Source organism: Fulmarus glacialis, unplaced genomic scaffold (genome assembly GCF_000690835.1).
Source record: "Fulmarus glacialis isolate BGI_N327 unplaced genomic scaffold, ASM69083v1 scaffold38339, whole genome shotgun sequence".
In the NCBI taxonomy this organism is placed as follows: Eukaryota; Metazoa; Chordata; class Aves; order Procellariiformes; family Procellariidae; genus Fulmarus; species Fulmarus glacialis.
The window spans coordinates 1,375-23,601 of NW_009235911.1; the positions used below are offsets into that span (position 1 = coordinate 1,375).

General features: G+C 41.6%; 1 protein-coding gene across 1 annotated transcript in view; it reads right to left on the reverse strand.

Annotated features, from left to right (window-relative positions):
• Positions 1 to 2,783: 2,783 nt before the first annotated feature.
• The window catches only part of LOC104082915 (ras-related protein Rab-3B-like), a 46,023-nt gene continuing 26,579 nt past the window's right edge, over positions 2,784 to 22,227 (reverse strand). Inside the window, exons 2-4 of the mRNA XM_009586194.1 lie at positions 15,069 to 15,187; positions 6,894 to 7,018; positions 2,784 to 3,232 (exon numbers count right to left, since the gene is read on the reverse strand). Of these exons, the coding sequence (XP_009584489.1) occupies positions 3,045 to 3,232; positions 6,894 to 7,018; positions 15,069 to 15,187 (432 nt within the window). The 3' untranslated portion in view covers positions 2,784 to 3,044. The remainder of the gene's footprint in view (positions 3,233 to 6,893; positions 7,019 to 15,068; positions 15,188 to 22,227) is intronic.

Here is a 22,227-nt window from a genome sequence, read left to right on the forward strand (position 1 = left end):
GTAAGCATACTGTTTTATCAACACTACTATCCTAGGCCACAGCCGGTCAAATGGAAGGCTCTGTACAAGACCCCAGCCAGCATTTTGGGTTTGTCTTCCGTGCAAGCAAGTCTGTTACTTCCCTTGCCTTGAAAAATCATTGTCTCGCATTCTGCCATTACCTCTTACAAGTTGATACAAGTAACAATTATTGACTCACTGGTGATACTGAAATCAGCTGCATGCCACTTAAGGCAAAAGGCTTTCTCTGCATTTGTTCACAGCTTTCAAATGCAAATGTAAGATGATGAGATACATCTCTCCATTAATATATATTTTATGTGTCAATTGCCTGTGATGATTTGATTTCTTATTTGAAATAAACTCTGCAGGATTTCTGCACCAAATACTGGGTTTCTCCATGTGTGCAATGTAGGGCAGGGTAGAATTCCTAACTGTCTTTTCCAGTTCTTCAGACTATACTGCCATGTAGCTACTTGCTGGCTTGTGCTGTAAAAACCAATTCTGTCCATCCTAGCTTGAAGGGCCTGGAATGTACTTGTATTCTTCTTAAAAAAAAAAAAAAACAAACACACACATCTGACTTGACAGGAACATAATGAAACACAATTATATATTGGGTAGAAAAGGGAAAGGTCTTTTTTGCTAAGAAAAAAAAAAGTAAGTAAAACAAAAGAATTGAAATTCCGTTTCTGCTGAATCATTTTCTTTTACCATTTTCTTTTACCATTGAGTTGCTGAGCTGAAAAATCATTATTTACACTGAGATACTCCATTATACCTGCACAGCTCAAAATCATCGCTCCCTGCTCTGGAAGTTTTTATTTCTTTTTGCTAATTACACAAGTTGCCCTAAAACCTGCTTCTGCTACAATTAAAACACTGCACTGCATATTTATTGGCCAAATAATTCTTCTCTTCACTCTGTTTAAATCTGCATAGTGATTGCTGGGCTCAAGGATCGTCACTCTGTCAAAAAAGATCAACGTAGCTTGATGCTTTTTAAAAGCATTAAAAAGATACCTTCTTTATACACGCGCATGATTGCCTAATGCTAGTAACGCAGCTCACACAAGTGCTCTGGCCACACCCAGTGACTACATTTCTCTTTATTTTGCTGTTTCAGAGGTTTAGATACAATAACCACATTCCTAGCACTGCACAAATCGCACTTTCCGTACTAGATCACACACACCCAAAATATGTTATAGTAAAGATTTCTGAAAGCAACGTACAAACAAAGGGATCAAGCCTTTAGCACAATGAGCTTAAACTACATCAATGTAGTTGCATTTGTCTCCAGAACATTGTGCTTTTTTCTTAGAACTATTACACTTTGAGACATAACAGAACGAAATTACGAAAGCATTCGCTAGTGTCATAATCCAGCAAATTACAGTGCAGTGGGCAGATACTCGACTCCAGTTTCTGACTGGAAACTCCAGTTTCGGTCAGAGGTCATAGGCCTAAGGTAAAGCCATAAAACTTTTCAGAATTTTCACCTGAAGACAGCAAACTCTCTTTATCCACCTAATTTATGTTTACAGACACAATTTGCAATCACTGTTTGGAGCTGGGATGCAAAAACAAGTGTGTGATCATAAAGGCATACAGTGTACGTAACGTCACAGATTCGCAAAAGCAGTTCCTCCATATATTTCAGAGAAACACAAGCTCTGCGTGTGGCTAATGCACACAGAGTTCTACATATAGATGTAGAAGTTTTGTAATTTTAGAGATGTTGGAAGTGTAAGAATATTTTAGATGTTAAGTATTAAAAATTGTTCCTCCCTTCAAAGAATGATGCAACAAAACGTCCACAGAATAACTAACAGGACGTCTTTGCCATTTTTCTTTTGCAGTTATGTTTTATTAATCAGTCTTCCTTTTTTAAGATTATACTTTGTGGTTGAATCTGAAACAAGAAAAACTATCCCCTCCCCGACACCTATCTAGCACAAAATTAAAAAAATAAATCAACCACAAAATGCAGAAAGAAAATCTAATAATATTGGCACTAATATTTGCCAACACTCGCATTTTGGCTCCTGATACTTTTATCTCTCTGAGACAGTGCTGTTCCGAGTCTTACATGTCAGATTTTTCCTCCAAATAAGGATGCAGCAGCCAATTCCTCCTTTCCTTCGTCCCACAACAAATCCACCATCAGGCAGTTGATCAGAGCAGATCCAAACCCAGAGAGGCAAATCTACAGGATACAGGGGAAAAGCTGCAGGACAGTCAGCTCTTGTGCTTCTAGAAACAAGTGATTGGGCATAGCAAGGTGCCGAACACAGCAACACCCCCAGCACTCTGCAAGCTGTTACTGGTGACCGTGGAGAAGCTTGCACCAGCCAAGAGCAGGTATGGCCACAAGGACTTCTCCTCCTCCTCCTCCTCCCCTGCCTGGCAGCTTTGATTCCTCCATGTGCTCTTCCTCATTTAGAGGCTTGACACAAAATCCGCCCCCATGCTCTTGGCTCTCTGGAGGACCTCAACCTGTCAGACAGACATAAACTGCTTTCTGCTCCATTTTACAGAAAAACTGAGGTCCATGTCTAGAGGACAACAACAATGACTCAAAATATCTGGGGATAGATTTTTGGTTTTTCTTATGTAAAAAAAAAAGCGTATTCTTACTTTATAAGAGATTTTTGTCCCCATTTTCTTTTAGATCTGGTCCCTTCTAATGGGTTTTTATGTTTCTTGCCGTTCTTGACAAAAAAACCTCTTTCTGCGGAGAGGAATTTATAATTAAAAATGCAACATTCTCCGTGGAAATAACATTTGCAACACTATACAATTCTTTTTCTTCAGTGTAACTCACATTAACACTAGGTGCACTTACAATATTTAGTCAGATTTTTTTTTGAATTGTTGGATGAGGAAATATATAATATTAACACTTCAGCACATTAAACAAACATACCAATTTCCTACAACAGAGATTTCTGCCTTTGGACTACATGATAATGCACCACCACAAATCAAAAGATAACATTTAGTCAGGAAAGGAGAAGGATATTTCTCAGCAAGAAAGGTCACTAGCATGAGCAGTTCTGCTGCGAAGGGGGTGGGTTGTCTGTGAGTCGCATGCTCCTTCCAGAATTGCCCCTGGAAGGGTCTGATTCTATACTCTCCGACATCTTTTCACAGATTATATCCACGAGACGTTCAAACACCTGCCTTACATTGATGTTTTCTTTGGCACTAGCTTCAAAATAGTCAAAACCTGTGAGAAAAAGTGAAAAACAAAATCAAGAGTCTGATGATAATGGAGATGGTTTTTAAAATACTACCCAATTTTTTCAGAATTCTCCTTAAGAAAACAAGACATTAGACAATTCTTAAGCTCAGATGATTCCCACAATCTCAGAATACTGAGCAGAAATACTTCTAAAATTTATCAAGCATCAATAAGAGTCAAAGGCATAAATGGATCCCTACCATAGCCCTGGTAAACCCATCTGCAGATGATAGAGATCTGAATAAACTCAGGGCAAGGGAGTCGAATTCTCCCCACGCCACTAACTGGTAACGTACAGAGGGGCCTTCCTGGGCTCCACGCACCCCTGCGCAACAGGGCCAGGCTTACTCTACGAACCACTACTGCAGCCTGGCAAGAGCAGAGACCAGAAAGAGAAGCAAGATACTGGTTGTATTCCTTCTGCTGACCAACTTCTGCACTTGTGAGCAAAATGCTCCACGATTTTGGTCCTGTTTTTCCTGTTCTTTGTCTGATTAGACAGAAAGCTCCTCACGGTAATTAATACTTGTACAGCACATGTCACGACAAGAGCACCCATCCTGACAGGGGCCATTCAGCACTGCTGAACTACAAATAATGTTGAGTGCCTCCCTCAGAGTAATTTCAGTGTCCAGTCACCAGTTCCTAGCTGCAGTGATGAGTACGGATTCTCAAACACTGACCCCTTCTGATTAAAAAAAAAAAAACCAGCAAGGCTGGAGTGATGCCAGGGTGGGGAAGGCACACAGACAGCTATTCCTGATGCCTCCTGCTGACACCCCGTGCTACACAAGAACCAGCCTTTTCTCAGACGAGCCTGAACCCTGCCTCAGCCAGCAGAAACGTGCTGAACTGCAAGGCATTTCTTTATCTTTCTAACCCCAGGGGCCTCAAAGGCCAACCATCACTTACAATGGCTGTTGCTTCTGTTCTACCAGGTCATTATATTGCCAACAGTGAGAGCTCAAGCACCACAGAGGGTTTGTTTTGCAATAAGCTACACTCTGTTGTGCTTCATTTTGGGGATATTCTGCGTTGCATCAGTCTTCTTTGAATCTGCCACAAACAAAGGGAAAGATAAATCATCTTAACTGACTAGTCCGCCACTGCTGGTAGACCGAGTCACCTCGATGTGTGAGATAACAAGTAGGTATCTACCCCATTCTAAGACTTTTTAAAAATCATGGGACAACAGGTGAAGTGATGGTGGAGATGTTTGCCTTGTTACTAAATAAGGACGGCTGTCCTGCATCAGAGGAGGGTTCCGTCTGCCCCACTTGCTTTTTTTGATGATGATTAAAAATGTATATAAAAGGCACAAGAAATCGGAGAACTGAACTTGGATATTTGTCAGTCCAACATTGGTTTAGCTTCTGCTGTGGCTGAGTCTGTTTTGGTTTAGTTTATGTTCAGGCCAATAACAGTTTCTTAATCTGATTAGGAAATTATTTCAATGATGTTAATGTCACTATACAAACTTAGATAAACATGCTGAAGAATAACCTTTATGTGAATCATTATGATGAAAGCTAGCAGTTTAAGCAATCGATAGTGAATTAAAGAGATTCCTCCCACCTAACACAAAAAGTGATTTCAGATAATGCTGTACACATTAGCACAGTTAATATAAGAAAAAAATGACTGATAAAACCAGATACATATTTTCAGCCCTTTCAAAAAGAGCATTAGTATCTTGGGAGGCTACAGAAGAAGAGGACTGGGATAGCAATTTCCAAAGGCAAGGCTCGCTTCTGTTTTGCTCTGCACTGGGGTATGTTTCTCCAGGGTGAGCTGGATGAGCGCAAGGACAGGTAGGGGGCAGAACTGGGGATTCTTCAGCAGAACAATTTCCTACTGATGGAGTCAGTTGCTACGGTAACGCTGCGCACCTGTGTGTTTTGAAGTGTCCCATGCGTAAAGGGATTCTAGATGCCAGATTCGTATTTAAACAAACAGATGAATTTTGGGGCCAGAAAAAACAACAGAAGTCCAAATAGAAGTGGGAGTTCCTGTAAAACACTCTGTTTGCTGTTACATTGTTCTGGACAAATTTTCAACTACTAACAGTGTAATTACTCTTGCAAAATATGTGGGCCCTCTTGCATTCACAATGGTTTTGAGAGTCTGCAAGTCAGGAACCGAGTTTATTCACATTCATATTTTCAAAAGCAAATTAGATTCTGATGTGTAAAAAAGAGTCCATAACTGATTTTGCAAACTAACCATGTCTTTGTTTGCTTTACTAGTCCTACATGTAAATAATTATTATTACAATAATAATAATGATGGGAAATTAGAGGATTTAGTTTGGTATTTACTCATTATTTGTTTATGATGGCAGTGCCTCAAGTCTCCAGTCATGAATGGGACCCCTTTGTGCTTAGCACATGTAGAGTTTACACTTGAAGGCTCTGAAGGCACTGGAGGCCTTTGCAGACATGCTTATTTTTTTTGCACGTGAAACATGAAAAAATAATCTGCTTGCTCTTAAGTCTCTGGAACAATGACCATCTTTTTGTTTCTATCACACAGGTCCCTATTGCAAAGCCATACTTTATAGTCATCTATGAGCAGGGTTTCTATACCTTCCCTTCATTAAAAAAACAAAACAAAACGACACTAACAAAACCCCCAACTAATAAATACTCATTATCTAAGATTTAACTATAATTGGCAATTTGATCAAGGTCACACTTTAAACTACAATGTCTGCAGTGTGTAGACAATACCAGTACCCCCAGCCCAGTACCCCTAGTTTAACAATGCACTCTCCAATTCCTGCTTAAGAATTGAAGACAGCATAGGATTTTATAAATTAGGGATGACGGTGATTCCTTTGGGTCTGGTAAGAATCTCTACTCTTACAAGCTAAACAAATATTTACAGTATGCCCACTGTAAGGTTCTCCACTGTTAACCGAATTAAATTTTAACAAGATTTAGTTGCCACTTCTTCAAGAGAAGACAACAGTATAGTTAAATCTTAACGGAGAAGCCCTGATTCCCGATTAAAAAGATCACATGTGCTATAATATATAATGAAAAATGGTAAATAAATGAGAAATTAGGAGGAGTTTATTTTGCTCTTCATTCTAAAATTTTCACTGCAATCCTAGCTTCCTCTCAATGGAACTGTTTTGCTTTTTCTATCCCACATCAATAACAATGTAATTTCCCTACCTGGATAGAGAAGCCTGGTACATTTTAAAAATATATTTTACTCAACTCTACAGTTCTGATTTATAAACTTCTTTTTTCATTGTTTAGTTGCAAAAAAAAAATTCCTCCTACAAAAATCAATGTTTGCATTCTGAAAATGACTATGTGGTACTTCGAGACCTGGAGAAGAATTGTGTTTATGAAAACTTCTTCTCTTTTCATTCTGCTGAGCTAACAAAAGCTGTTCTCTCCAGACAAACTTTATCTTCCTTACATCCTTAGATATTAGCTTTACAGATAGAGCAACACTACACAAGGCAGTATTCAGCACTAAGCAAGTAAAATATGGACCTAAAATATATTATGCTTCTTAGTTGTGATACCATTATTAAAGTATTACTGCTGGAAAGACTTATCACACAAATTAAAAGGAACACAGTATAAAGAAGCAGAGGAAAAAGAGTAGAAAGAAAAGCTTTGACATGTACCTAGCTGATCCGCCAGATGTTTCCCCTTCTCCACAGGAACAATTCTTTCATCCTCCATGTCACATTTGTTTCCAACCAGGATCACTTGTGCATTGTCCCAGGAGTAAGTCTTGATTTGTGTGGCCCTACAGCAGGTCAAAAAAGATTGTTACCTTCCATCAGCCATGCCAAAATACAATGAAAACAAGTACCATTAAAGACACATCAACATCTCAAGACTGTATGTTGGTTAAAAGACAAATGACCAAGCTTACACATAAAGCAAGAATGTAGATTGTGTAATTTATAGTACCATTCTATTTTACGACTCCTTAATTTTGTGTGACAATAAAGTTACTTGCTAAGACTTTGCAAGTGTTTTAAAGATCATGAGATCCAGACAAAAAGCTGAATTGAATAATTTCTGAAGTCTAGGGACAAAAAAAGCATTCTTCTAAAGTTCATTCCTCTTCAGCTGTAATCTGTCAGAGGAACGACAATCAATTACACCTCTTAAGGATATTGTGCCTATAGAGAAAGCCATACAATAGATACACACTTCATGCTAGATTTACAACTTCTTGTAAAACACATAACAATAACTCAGAGCAGACAAAAAAGATGCTCATTTGCTGCAGAGTTGCAGTAACACCATAAGAAATTGTGTTTCGAAAGTCAAACAGATGGAAGCATCAAGTCATCTTTCTTGAACAGGAAAACTGGTTCAAGGAGACTGAAAATTGCATAGAAACGTGGAAACTATTGCTAAAGAGAAACAGAAATTTACCAAATTGGGAAGATATGGGATCAAGGTGAGGGTCTGTGAGCTAACATTTGAACCCAACAGGATTAAGCAATACCTAAGGCAGGGAACAGCAGATGCAATGACAGACGGCAAGTATCAAGACAAATGCTAACTTCAGTGACAGAGGGATCAAGTGCATGGGAGCTTAAGCAGGAGCACTGGGATGAACTTAAAGCCTCTAAAGCTCTCTGTGGCTCATGTGCTGAAACTGGAATGGAGCTAGCTGTGGATCCCAGGAGTCTGACCTTACATTTGGCCTCTTTATAGTTCTTCTATGACAAAACAGAAGATTTTTTTTTTTTCTATTTATCCTGAGGGGCCAGTCCTTTCCCACCATCCTCGGTGAGGTGTCACAGAGCCAGCAGCAGAACAGTATTAGCTTGGTAGCATTAATTTTCATCCATTTTTTCAGAGTGGCCCAACCTATTTTATCTTCACCAAGTCAGCTCTATCTTTTAAGACTCCCTCCTTTCCAAAGGTAATTAGACTGCTCTGCCAGAAGTGATACGCTCCTTCCCTCCTCCACCCCTCCTCCAGTCCCTAACTCACCTTCCGCTCTTGTCCCTGCTCTCCACCCCTCCATACAGGACACTGCAGTTTCAGGCAAACTTTACATTTCCCAGGAGAGCCAGGAATCCACTCAAATTTTACTTCTGTTTAGTTTTCTTGAACTCCCTTAACAATAAAGCACTTGATTCCTTCTCTTCTGAATTAGCAGCAGCCTCCAGCTCTGATCTACTAATGATAATTTTTAATTAGTTTGAGTTGCTTACTTGCCTTTTCCATGGAAAGCAGACAGCCATGTTACTCCACAGATATCTATGAAAACGGGGGTCACTTCACTGTGCAACTTGCCTTTAAGCAGCAGCCTGCTTGGATTGCACTGGAAAACATAAACCTAAACAAAACCCACTGCACAAGCCCAGACCCATACTGCAACACGCAAAAATAATCAAGGACTTTGTGCAGTGAAACTTCTTACTCTTCTTAGTGTCCTCCTGGAAAGGCACTCATTCCAATCCCAATTTTGGCTCCTCCACTTTCACCCTTCTGAGTGCCTCCATGCAGACAAGCCCTGTGAGAGCTAATATAAGCCTGTGATGAGTTTATGCCATACTCTGTGGTTTCTCAAGGCTCATCACAGAAAGGGATGACCTCAGAAATCAACCAAAGCCCAGGAAGAGGAAATCTCCCCAGTCTCCCTCTATAAGCAACAGAGCGAAAGAAAGTCTGTCCAGGTTCAATTTAAAACAACCAGGCTTGTCTTCTGACTCCCATTCTTCTCTCTGGATGCCAAATATTAACTATTTAAACAGAATTACTTAGAAAATGAAAAAGAAGAAAAAAGCATAAAGGATCTCCCACAGAAACTCATCCTTCTCCTTGTTTTGTACAAGTTAGTGAAAATCCTCTCTTGCAGAACACTGCCATTTACCCTTATTAGGAATAAAACCAACCAGAAGTTATGAAGAAGAACGCCTAAAAGAAACCCTGATCCCCATACAAAAAGAAAGGCAGCAAATTTCCAGAAGCTTTTGGAAAGGTAAATAAATAAATAAATAAATAAGGCTTGTGCAATTGAGATGTTTCAACAACTATCAGGGCAGTCCAATATACACACTGGGAAAAATATATTTCTGTGACACAATAACAATGCTGTGCCTTATTTGTACTGAATTCCCCAAATTAACGATAAAGCATGGTTTTTATGCTTCACGCTTAGAAGAAAAATAGTCTCAGGTTCACAGTTACATCAATATATCAAGAGCGTAATTTGGAGATCAGCCTTAGAGATAAATAAAGCTGATGATTTGTGAACCCAGCTGCCACTTAAATCTAAGTTAAATATAACCAATTTTTTCTTCCCTTTATGAAATTGTCTAGATTGTCCAAAGCAGAGTTTCCATAATATTTTCTATTTACTTTACAGTGTCAAATGCTGAGTATATTCTAGTTTCACTACAGTTTCAAATGAGGTATAAACCACTGATTTATCTACACACAAAACCATCAAGCCAATGTCAAATAATAACTGTAAAAGGAGCCTACTAAAAAAATCCAGAAACTGAGCTGAAAGCCATGAAAGCTCATTTTACCTCTTTCACTCACCCTACAGGAAAGACGTCTTATTATTCAAACAAAATAATTAGTTATTTTCAAATATCAGGTAAAATCCATCTTTGCTTTTGCCCATTTATGCTTTTTCTTCTAAAATAACCTGACTGTAATCTTGCCGCACTGCAGTAAAGAAAATCCCTCAGGCTTAGTTTTTTAAGGCTTCTCATACAACCTGCTGTACCTTTCCCAGTGAAAGAACAAGAGAATGGGTCATGTCCTAGATATTCCCAAATGCATTTAAATCTTACTCTTTCTCAGCTGCTTTAAGACAATTATCATTAATTTGGGTGATCCATGTGAATGAAGGAAAGACTGTACCTCACATTCACATACTACCTCGAGAGCTTGTCTAAATACCTGATACAAAGTCATGATCCTCCTCATTCAGGAGAAAGAGTGCCTTTACTTGGTTTAGGAGAAGTATTTCTGGAGTGACACAAAGCAAACCAGAATCCTCTTTAGGACATCCACCCATAAGAAGGGTGCGGTAAAAAGATCACCCAAGGAAGAAATCATATGGCAGACTGGAAGAGATATTTTCATTTCCCTTGTGGACAGGTGAGGCCAGGTCAGGAGGCTGTTAAAACAGTCACATGCCAATGAGCCAGAGATGAGAGGTAAATTGCACCATACATACATGGGAGGCAGTTTTAGAGGGGATGTTGGAGCTTCATCAAACAGCTTGGAGAATAATAAGGCTAGTGAGCACAACCTGTTACGGCAATTTCCCAGCTAGAGGGAGGATATAAGCTCTAAGATGCTGGAGAGGTCTAGAAGGGAAAAGACTTCTCTCTGACGGAGAGCTGACTTTGCACAAGGCTACCTTCTCATAATTTCAGTGTAATTATGAAGATGGATTTTGAGATCTATGCACACCCCTGTGAGCTCAACAGAAGGTAACAGTTTGTCATGGGCGAGAGCTTACTTGGAGTGCTAGGTCTCTGGTTCAGCTGTTTGTTCATGCTTTTGGCTTGTTTGCTGTAGGAAACTCTGCAGGAAGAGACGGTACAAGAGAAAGCAGTGAGATGGGCTGAGACTCATGTTGACAGCCTGCTTACGCAGCATCTTAAAAAACCTGAATCACTAAACAGCAATAGGCAGGGCACCAGCAAGAAGGAACAAGCTTTAGACTGGACAATGTCCTACTGTAAAACACATAGATGACTACTGTACACAACGTGACCCATTCCAAGGTTTTGTGAATGGGTACAATTTTAGGATCCAGGAATTATGTTCAGGTGGGAAATTCTTACCAGCCAATGAAAATGGACTGGGATGGAAAGCAGCCAAAAGTTAGTGGAAGGGGCATCACTTCATGTTTTATTTTATACCAGCAAATAAGCTTTATGAGCCCAGTCCTATGATCACATGGCAGATGGCTTAGTCATCTTTTTATGCCAGAGAAACACTCAAATTCCATCCACACACGCTATTTTAGAAATAACTGGGAAGGTTAACAGGTTCCTTACTGGATTCACATTAACTGAGTAATGCTGATTTATTCTCAATGTCTAAAAGGTCAGCCGATCTGACATCATGCTGCGTTTATGCATGCGATATTGCATCATGCTGCACTTTTGACAAAATATTCAACTTAAGAGTATTCTTTATTTACTGTAGCTGGACACTGCAAAATGCACCTTGAAGAGAGAAAGGATGTGTAGGATTAATTGCTGTAATTTCTGGAAACCTGCAGGATATAAGAAGACCTGGGATGAGCTTTGCCGTTAGCTTTTGCATATATTCTAGGTGGATGCCCCGTTTAATTTCAGTGAGGGTTGAAGTATGGTCTTAGAACTAGTATGGTTTGTTATAGTCTCACCTAAACCTCTGCAAGGAGAGAGGCAACTCGTGTATCGAGCCACACACCTTCCTTGCAAGGTAAAAAGCAGCTTGCAACTTTGCCATTTCCTGGGAATCTAGGAGCAATGCTACTGAGGGTAGCAGCTTCATTAGCAGAGAAGAGGTGGTTCAGGCACTTATCCTACCATCAGACCATCTCACGTCCCAAACATTCTGGCTCCAGCCCTCTCACTTTTACAGAGGTCCTCCCTGCTGGGCACAGCAGACAGAGAAGGAAGGCTGTCCTATCCACATGCGATGGACGAGACAAGGCAGGGCCGAGCATCAGGGGCATGCTACTGACTTTGCAGCCTGTGCAGCTTCCCAGTTGCTGCCACTCCATCCTCTCACCAGCACCAAACAGAAGCACTGCAGGACTGCTAGGGCTCTGTTTTTATCATTAGGTATGCTGCTGCTGTCTCGCACTTGACCTGAAGAAGGGACTAGGCTCATGGAGGTAAAGGCTCTGAGCTAAAGAAGCTCAAGTAGTAGACATCTTAATTTTCTAAGGAAAGTACAGTTCCTGACTGAAGACCAGATCCAGTGTAATGTTTTTCTGAAGCATAACTGTATCACCCAGCATGGTGAGAAAAAAAAAAATAAATCCTACCTACTTGCTATGCTAGCAAATGGCAGAGGCTGATATAGCAGCACCAGGCAAAAGCTTTTGTTTCCATTTCTTGTCCTTTTGGAAGTTTAGAAAGCAATTTTGCAGACTGGGAAAAAAACATCTTTTAGCTGCATCGCCACTAGAGGACTCTGCTGGCACAGCGATGCTGGCTTTGCTACAGTCCTCATCTCCTCTCCTGTGGACAAGCTTCAGAAAGGATGGAAATGGGCTACCACAGGCCGATTTTATCTGCCCCATGACATCATTTGGGCTCAGAATCTTAAAACTGATGGTTGGAAAGATTCCTGCCATATAGAGTAAAAAACAACAGTCATGGTTCACCTCTGTCCTTTAGCTGAGAAGGTGCTCTTAGCAAAGATATTCATGCAGCCCCTGTGGCACAGGGAGACATGAAGTCAAATACACAAAGCCAGCCCTTCCTAATTCTTACACTCTTGCACCATTGCCTTTGATGGAACAGATGTTAGACTATTTCCAACACAAAGCTTCAGGTTAAACTTCACCTGCGCAAACTTTAAAATAGTATCTCATAATGGCAACTCATAGATTGAGATTTGGTATTTTTTGGCTAAGTTAAGACTGATAAGTAAAACGTATTAGAGACGACCCAACAGACAGACAGATGAACTGGTCATATATACCTTGCTTCAACAGGGAGCCAAGCTGAAAATATTTATAGTTTAGTGAGAGGTATTGCCCTAGTTCACATGCCTGCACTGCTATGGAAAAAGGACACTTGGAGAAACAGCTTCATCTGAGACTGGTGGAGGGTGTGCTACGTGGAGGACCCTGGTTTTGGCAAAGCCTTTGGGTTTGTGTTTCTAGCAAGGAAAAAATTTATTCCTCTACCATTAGCAGCTCAGGGAAGGTGCTGCAGTTCACCTTCTGCAGCATGGTGTCACGATACTGGAGATGGGGTGAAAGTGGAGACTACTGCTTCAGTGGGCAGTGAGAACAAATAATGGACAGCCTTGGAAAAAGGCCAAATTACTAGAAACAGCAAACCACGCTGTTGTGGCTTCTAAGTTACAACCTAGATTAGGGGATATAGAATAGGTGTTCAACAAAAAGCCAGACTGAGCTGGATGCTAAGAGCCAGTGCCATAGCCAGAATATGTTCCAGAAGAAGGAGACTCTTCTGCCTTTTCTGGTAAGAAAATTTTTAAGTCACCTACATGCTGCTGTCACATGCTCCCAGGAGGTCGCTGAGATCATTGCAAATCAACCTGTCAGACTTGGGACATTACATTAACAACTGCACTGCCTTTCTTTGCATGGTGACCATACCTATCTGCAGGACACAGCAACAGGGTAACAAGCAGAAATGATTGCAAGACATTTGAGGGGAGCCATTGAGGTACTATTTCTGAGGATAAACACAGCCTTTCCCCTGCCTCCTTGGGCCCTGTATTTCCTATACAAAGTCTGGTGTCCCTTTGAGAGGATGCCGTTGTCAGAAGGCGAGTTCCAGCAACAGGGTTCAGCCTTCTGCTTAGCTGTGCTGTGCCTGCGGCCGCTACCTCACAGCAGCAGCTCAGACGTTCTCACCCCAGGTACTGTGCTGGGTCCCTGCTGAGAAAACACCTCCCATCAGCTACCACTGAGGGGACTGCAGGAACTGCCCACGGCCATAGAAACGACATGTGCTCTGGCTCTTCTGGAAAGACCTCTACTCTTCCTGCTCTGTACATGTACTTGTCTGGAAGGCAGGAGAGCAGGAAGGTGGTCTGGGCCACAGCTCTGCTTCCAAAATCAGATCAGAGTGTGGGGTGAGACGCGACATTTCTCCCGAGGAAGACGACAGGTGGCATGAGCTACAAGGGGAGCCTTCAGGTGGGGAAGGGGAAGTGCACACCAAAATGTGGGGGAGATGAGCCTGGGTACCAATGCAGCTTTTATACTGCCATGGAGTTTTTAAAGTGACTGACCTGGTGCTTTCTTTTTTCCTGTAAGACAAAAATATTTCCTGGCTTTTTGTCATCAGAAAGTCCAGAAATCATTTTCTGGTGTTTCTGCATTTGTACTGAATTCAGTGGAGCCAGAGGAGCTCATGACAGCTAAGAATCCGTTTCATACCTAGTTTTAGGGCTGAGTCCCCACCCTCCCCATTTAACAGGTAACTCCTCCTCCCCCATCCCACCATTCCACACTGAGTGCTGCCTTACAGAGTTGTTCAGGTGCTTTCTGTAGTCAGTGGTAACACACAGGCCCCTTCCAAGGGGTATGCTTGCTTTCTGTCCTAGACCTTGCTCTTCCTCCTCATATTACAACTACAACTTCACAAGTTTTAAATGGGTAAAGTTAGATTTTTAATTATCAGAAGTTAGGCAAGATGAATACTGATCCGTGTGTCTACACTTGTAGATTCAAAAAAAAAAAAAAAAATCACTTTTTAAGGCAGTTTGGAAAGATTTAGCCTTATTAGATTTTAAATGAGATTTGACTTGAACGACGACTGTTAAACTGGATTGTTTTAGCAGCATAGCCAGAAACCTCATAAGCCCAAATAATCCTTTAAAGGATTAATTTCTTTACAATAAATTAGAACTTTTAAAAGCAACAATGGCTATAGTATGCTACTGTATTTGAATTATAACTTTTTCATTGAAGTGAAGCTGTAGAACTTTTTCTAAGGAGAGTTTAAAAAACAAATTGTTTATCCCAGAGTTTAGATGAAGAGGAAAGAATACAGTGATGCAAAGTACTGTGGAGGGTGGGATGTCTAATGTTCTCAACAAACAATTGTGAGGAGAGAATTGGCCAAAAAACAAACAAACCCAACAACAACAGTATTTCATACCAGTCCTGCACTGCATTGAAGGAGTCTTCACTGGTGATATCATACATGAGGATGAAGCCCATGGCTCCTCGGTAGTAGGCTGTAGTGATGGTCCTGTATCTTTCTTGTCCAGCTGTATCCTGGAACAGAAAGGAATATTTAGGCTCTAAGACTTCAATTCTCAGAAACAGGGGTTGTAGTTAGGTCCTACATCTAAAATAAGGCAACCACTTTTTGTTATTACATATTTTAAAATTCTCATTTGCTCCCAACTGAAATGAACTCTACTTACATTTTAGCATTAATTGGACTTTTGCATCAACTATGATTTGTTAAATGCATTTTGACACATGTACTATTAAAAAAATACCAAAGATGTCAACCCTTTAATTGCTCTTCTCTCCCTCAGCCTCAATGCAATAATAAAATGTTAGCAAAGTTCACTGAAAGCTGACACTTCAAAGCAGAGGCAATAGAAAACAGGCCAGGACTGTACCAGGCAAAAGACATTTACATGTTGCAATTTAGGGTCATGGTCAGGAAGATGAGCTTGAGATAGATGCTGCGGGTGACTCAGTTCTTACCTGAGGCTAGAGACAACAATTAAAGACTTGATGCAATGAAAATTATTCTACAAAGTGAATTTAATGTGGAATATTCCAATCACGATGTCTGAGGTGCACATACTAATTTGAGATTTACTAATCCTCTTCTGTTGGTTCAGCTTAATTCTCTTTACCTACAGAGTGCTGTAGAACTTCTTGCAGTTGCCATTTCTATGTTCAGCCTAGCAGCACAAAGGTGAAACTCTGGCATATACAACAGGAGAATTTCAAAAGACTTGTGACAGCTGAAAACATGTCAACTACCATCTGTTGGATGCCAACAACATTTATTCCTCTCATTTTGGGTGCCTGCCCTTAAACTGAGGAGTATTTCTACATCAGATCAGCAGTCCTGCAGCCAATCTGTTCCCTCTGGACCTGCCTTCCGAACCAAGGAGAGAAGTCGTGTGCTTAACGTATCTCTCATTCAGGAGGTATCTATCATTCGAACAAACACACTTCATCCATCTTTTGGCAAATGGCAACTCTGAAACAGCTGCGGTGAGGCAAAAGGCCTTACCTTCAAAGTTCATGTTCAGCATAAGGTGTTGACTGCTAGTTACTCTTATGGGTCAGCAGTTCTGAAATGAATGGTCCTTTAGTCCTCCAAAACCCACACTTAAGAAAGCATTTACTGCCACTGGTTTAAAATGTGATTAAAGTTTCTCTTTTCTAGAGAAAAAGACCCTAAAGGACTATCAATCATATAGCTAGTTGGAAGAGTGAAATAAATCCATGCAGAGCAGGAGTATAGAGCCAGTTTCTGATCAGACACAGCACATCACCACAATCCCAGAAAACACACAAAGTGCAGTGGGTGGGAAACTACTCAGCTTTAAAATCCTCCTGTCCATCATTCCCATACATGCAGCTTTGTTTTTGCTGCATGCAAGAGACAGCGTTGGCCCTTCTAGAACACATGCTAGCCAGTCTATGAAAGAGGAAAACATCAATGATCACTTGTTGTTCTGCACTAGAATATCACAGAGGCTCTCTGTAGGAGGAAAGCGCTTGTAAATAAGCTCCCTGCAGCTTGCTTAAAAGGCTCTGCCTATTGCACTACTGTGAGACTATCCACAACTGTAACACACTGCGAATTTCCCAGCAAGGAGATTATGCAGTAGGAATCTTGCTGTTTCTCCACCAATCCTCTGGAAAGAGAAGGGATTTTTCCTTGAAACTTGTGCATTTATTTCAAGACAGGGTAGTCCATTGGCTGATCACGGCGAGGCATTGCACACTGGCCAAGAAAGAGTCCTCCTGTTCCCTCCTGACAAGAAGTACCAGAATGAGGTGGACTACACCTCGCAGCCCGAGTGACCATTTCTTCTCCTACCATTGATAAATCCATAACAGAGCACTCTCCTATTCACTGACACCGCATCCTCGCTTAGCTGCTGAACAGCTAAACCAGCTGTGCCAGCTGGATCCTGACTGTCCTTCTTCAACCGGGAAAGGTCTCAGCAGCAATAGCATCCTTCTGTCTATTCAGAGACATGATAGTTGCTTTATTTCAGCCTGATTTCCTAAGCACATGGGGCTTATTAAATCATCAGTCTCCACACATGCACATGTATATGCTCATTAAAACCCTACTGACTTTTGATCAAATCTGACTGAGGAGAAATGGTCTCAAAGGTATGTTCTTACAAATGACACAAAAATAATTGGTGAGGTGAAGAAGAAAGACCTTAAGCATACCTTAGCTGGGGAAAAAAGCTTAAGTGCAATGCTTATCTTTTTCTGACACCAAAGGATCCACAGGTGAGAGGCTTTCTTCATGCCTCATTAGGAGAAAGACCTAAATCAGTATTAGTAACTTCTCAGATCCTGCAACCAACAAAAAGAAACAAATCCATAGGAAGTCGGGCTTCTTCAGTTCTCATGCTCACAGCGTTATTGTTTTACACGTGCATTCCCAGGTTCTTCTACCTCCCAAATCTCATCTTCTATTTTCTGCTCTGCGTTTAACTAGTGCTCATTTTGGCTTAGGGCATGAGGCTGTGACCAGGCAATAAGCAACTGCAAAACACATTGTCTAGCTACACGCAGAATCACTTGGAAAGAAATTAAATTTCACAATAGCTCAGAGCGAGGAGTTAGCTCTGAGGATATACATTCAGACTGTCCCGGGAAGCAGCCCCAAGGGTGGCTGAGGGTGGCTTCCAAAACCTGCACTGGTACCATCTCAGTGCCTCGGCTCAGTGAGGAACTGGACTCGGCCCACAGAGTTTGTGTGTGTTAAAGGCAAACTGTGCTATTGCCTGAAAGCTCTGAAATTTAGTAATTCTGGTTTGTTGATTTCAGTATTCTGCCTGCAAACCCCCTGTGTGGGGGTGGGCCCTGATGTATACATTAGCGAGAGACAGGGACATGGCTGCAGGAGGTACAGAACCCCAAAGGGCTACATGCATTTGCTTAGTCATAACCTGTTCTCTGGTGGACAATGCACTTACGTCATTAGGAAGATAATTTGCATATTCATTAGTATATACTTAGGTGCCTGCCTTCTCAGGTTATCTGAGGGGGCGTGTGTGGGGGAAAGACATCCTATATTTCATGGTATACAAAGTTTATTCATAACCTTGCCCTGGTAGCCATGTGGTACAACGCAGAGATGTGATTCATCTCTACATGAGTCACTGATGGATTCCTCACTCTGTTTTACTATACAGGTACAGAGCATGTCATCTCCCTTTAAAGGTTTTTAGTTGCATTTCTCCAAATCCATTTGAATCTTTGTAATATCGCCCTGAAGTGAATTTTTTCCTCACGTTATGTTAGCTTCTTAGACAGCTATAAACTGGCTTAATTTTCTTGACTCACACCATGTTTTATGCTAGCTTCAGTGAGCGCCCCCCGCCTCAGATACTTCAACATAAATAAAATAAAACTGCAAAATCTTAGCTCAGCTTCTTCAGCATTTACAGTACCTGCCCTTAAATCAGTTTAAAACAGCACAAACCTTAGATAATTAGGCATTTCAGTTTTTTATGTGCAAGACATTTATCTAATGAAGGAGAAAATGACTGACACAGATTGCTTTCCCCCTCCCCCATCCAAGTTGTTTGCAAGGTTTCCAGGTAGACCACAAACTCATTAGAAGACAAGTAGATGAAGCACAGGCAGGGATCAGCAGAAACCCTGTGTAGCTCTAATTAACAGTCTAGCAAATGCCTAGGAAGAATAGCCTGAGCCTTCAGCATCCAGAAGCCTGTTTGGCTGTCCCTGATGAGGAAGCAGAAAGCTTGCTTGTAACCAAGCACAGAAGGGTCTCTGTGAGGTATATTTACAGTAACGTGCTAATAATTTTGTTCTTTTGTAGCTTACATATGCGCCTTTGATACAAACAATTAAAAACCCTGCAAGACCATTAGTTCGTAGCTTGAAACGAAAATTTGAAGGTTTCACATTAATAAGCAATCAAAATTCAGTGTTTATCACAGGAGAAAAATACCTAAATGCATTTGCATTATGTAGAGATGCCCTCTACTCACAAGATCCATCACCTAAACATTCATGATAGGAACACAACCAGCTTTTCTTAAATTTACTTGGCTGTCTTAGCAGAAACAGCGAGGTACTTACACAGGAAACATATTCTGAGTTTTTAAATCACGACAGATGCTCTTTGCTGCAGGTCTGAAAAATTAGAATCCCTGATTCTGAACCACTGTTCTTCTAGTGAAGATTTCCAGCCACAAGTTCTTTGTTCCAAATAAAACGTCACTGAAACTTCTCATCTGTACCGGATTTAATCCCCTCAGCACCATGACTATTCTAGCAGTGTATATGACAAACAGCCTCTAAAGAAATAAACCTTTCAATTTTTGTAAAGGATTATGGTTTTATTTTGGTTTTGGTTTGTTTGGGTTTTTTTAAAAGAAGAAGAATATGTAAGATTAAGAGTCACCTGTTGTCCAGCTGGTTAGCAACAATTACAAAATGCATGTACTTAGCATCGTCCTTGCTTAGGCTGCTCAGAGTCAGAATAGAGGCTACGTCAACCCCAATAACCAGCACCAACCACAATTTCGGGGCTTCATCAGCTATGGTGAAGGAGAGAGTGCTTCCCCTCCTTTGCTGTTCAGCATCACATCGTGACACCTATGCTACAGCTTTTTGCACCTCGTTCAGAGTTTGGTCAGCCTTGGAGACAGGATAACCGACTTCACAGACCCACGGTTATAGGGGCAGCAAGTTGTTGGACACCAAAATGTCAGGAAACATCTGACTTCCTGCAAACACAGCTCAGCTCTCAGCAAGACTGGCCACCTCAGCTCCTGTTCTCTACAAGACAGATAATAAGCAAGAATAAGCAGATAATAAGACAGAATAAGCAAGAAATAAAGGCACATCCTGAAGGCAGAGGGCTGTTTGTCCTGCTCCAGGCCAATCTGGGGCTCAGTAATACTTGACCCCTTTACTTTCCCTGAGGAATGAGGAAACATTCACGCTCATATGGAGCTATGCTGGTGTCTCTGTTGTGAACAGTGAGAGTGCTATTCTGCCATCCATAACCTCCGTCCGCTCCCTGCTCTCTTCTCACCTCTAGGCAGATCTCTCAAACTGTACGTGCAGCCTTCTCTGCTGCTGCCCTGTTCTGCCTTCCTCCCTGGACCTAGCTAGCTGCTCAAAGCTGCGGAAGCAAACGGCATTGCCTTGTCTTTCTGGACTGTTGCAATGTGAAGTGTTAAATTTCTCATGACCTCCGGCAAATCTTGTTGTTTTGGTCAGTATATTATTGATGTCTGCCGCAAGGAAGCTGGGATGTTCCAATTCCACTAGTCTCACGTCAGCACGTGCATTTCAGACTGCACGCTCTCTGGGGCTGAGACCTCCTTAGCTGTGCGTTTGCCCAGTGCTCAGCACAGAAGGGCTCTGCTCTGCGACTGGAGCTCCTCAATGTTACGTTAACACACACACACATTTCCTTCGCAAAAGTGGACTTTTGAGTGGAAGCCACCAAGAATCAGCTAAACAAAAGTCACCTTGAGAAAGAGGAAGGGGGGGAAAAACCAATCCACCAAGAATCACAAGGGTGAGTGAAGAGAGTGACTGTGGGCAGACTAGCATGTGCCATTAATAAAAGAACACTAACATTGAGCTTACTGTTCCTGCTGGCAGCTAGAAATAGGAACAAACAGGCAAGCAAGATGAGTCACTGGTTAAGACATGGAAAAGACGTGATGTCATGAAAAGCCTGTGAAGTTTCAATTGCTGCCAGGAGCAAAATAACACCTGGTTCCTACAGAGCTCAGCTCTGATTAAAATGCTCAACAGATCATATTAAGCATGGTTTTTTCCCCTCTTGTTACTCAGTGTTCCCATTGCCCAAGAGTCATTGGAACCTACTCAGACACATTTAGATACCTTGAGAATCAGTTTCATTTGAGCAATATTAGCAATATTGCTAATAAGTGCAAGGTCCTGCACATGGGTCAGGGCAATCCCAAGTACAAATACAGGCTGGGTGGAGAATGGATTGAGGGCAGCCCTGAGGAGAAGGACTTGAGGGTGTTGGTTGATGAGAAGCTCAACATGAGCCAGCAATGTGCTCTTGCAGCCCAGAAAGCCAACCGTATCCTGGGCTTCATCAAAAGAAGCGTGACCAGCAGGTCGAGGGAGGTGATTCTGCCCCTCTACTCTGCTCTCATGAGACCCCACCTGGAGTACTGCATCCAGCTCTGGGGCCTCCAACATAAGAAGGACACGGACCTGTTGGAGTGAGTCCAGAGGAGGGCCATGAAGATGATCAGAAGGCTGGAGCACCTCTCCTATGAAGACAGGCTGAGAGAGTTGGGGTTGTTCAACCTGGGGAAGAAAAGGCTCCGGGAAGACCTTATAGCAGCCTTCCAGTACCTGAAGGGGGCCTATAAGAAAGCTGGAGAGGGACTTTTTACTTTATCATGTAGTGATAGGACAAGGGGTAACAGCTTTAAACTGAAAAAGACTTAGATATAAGGAAGAAATTCTTCACTATGAGGGTGGTGAGGCACTGGAGCAGGTTGCCCAGAACAGTTGTGGATGCCTCATCCCTGGAAGTATTCAAGACCAGGTTGGATGGGGCTTTGAGCAACCTGGTCTAGTGGAAGGTGTCCCAGCCCATGGCAGGGGCATTGGAACTAGGGGACCTTTAAGGTCCCTTCCAACCCAAACCATTCTATGATATGAAAACGCAGCAAAACATTTCTGTTGTGAAAGAAAAAAAACAACACAAAACACCCTGTCTTTTTTGATAAAAGGCTCTATGCTTGCAAAGTGTTTTTTAAACATTTCCCCACTATGGCTATCTTCACTTCAACTCTTTAGAGGTAGTGAAACCAGAAGCCTTGGATAATTTCAGTACCACCAGTTGCAGAAGCTTCACTTTTCCCATCCTATCGTGCTTACCCTTTACAGAAGCTCCTACCACCCTGTTTTCTCTAACATTCCCACATTAACAGATCCCATCACGGAGACAGAAATTTTACGAAAAGAGACTTTTAATACATACACAGCCTACAAGAGCTCACCAGTATCTGGTGAGTCATCAGAGGCCTCAGTCTTGCCTGACAAACACACACTTTTGAATT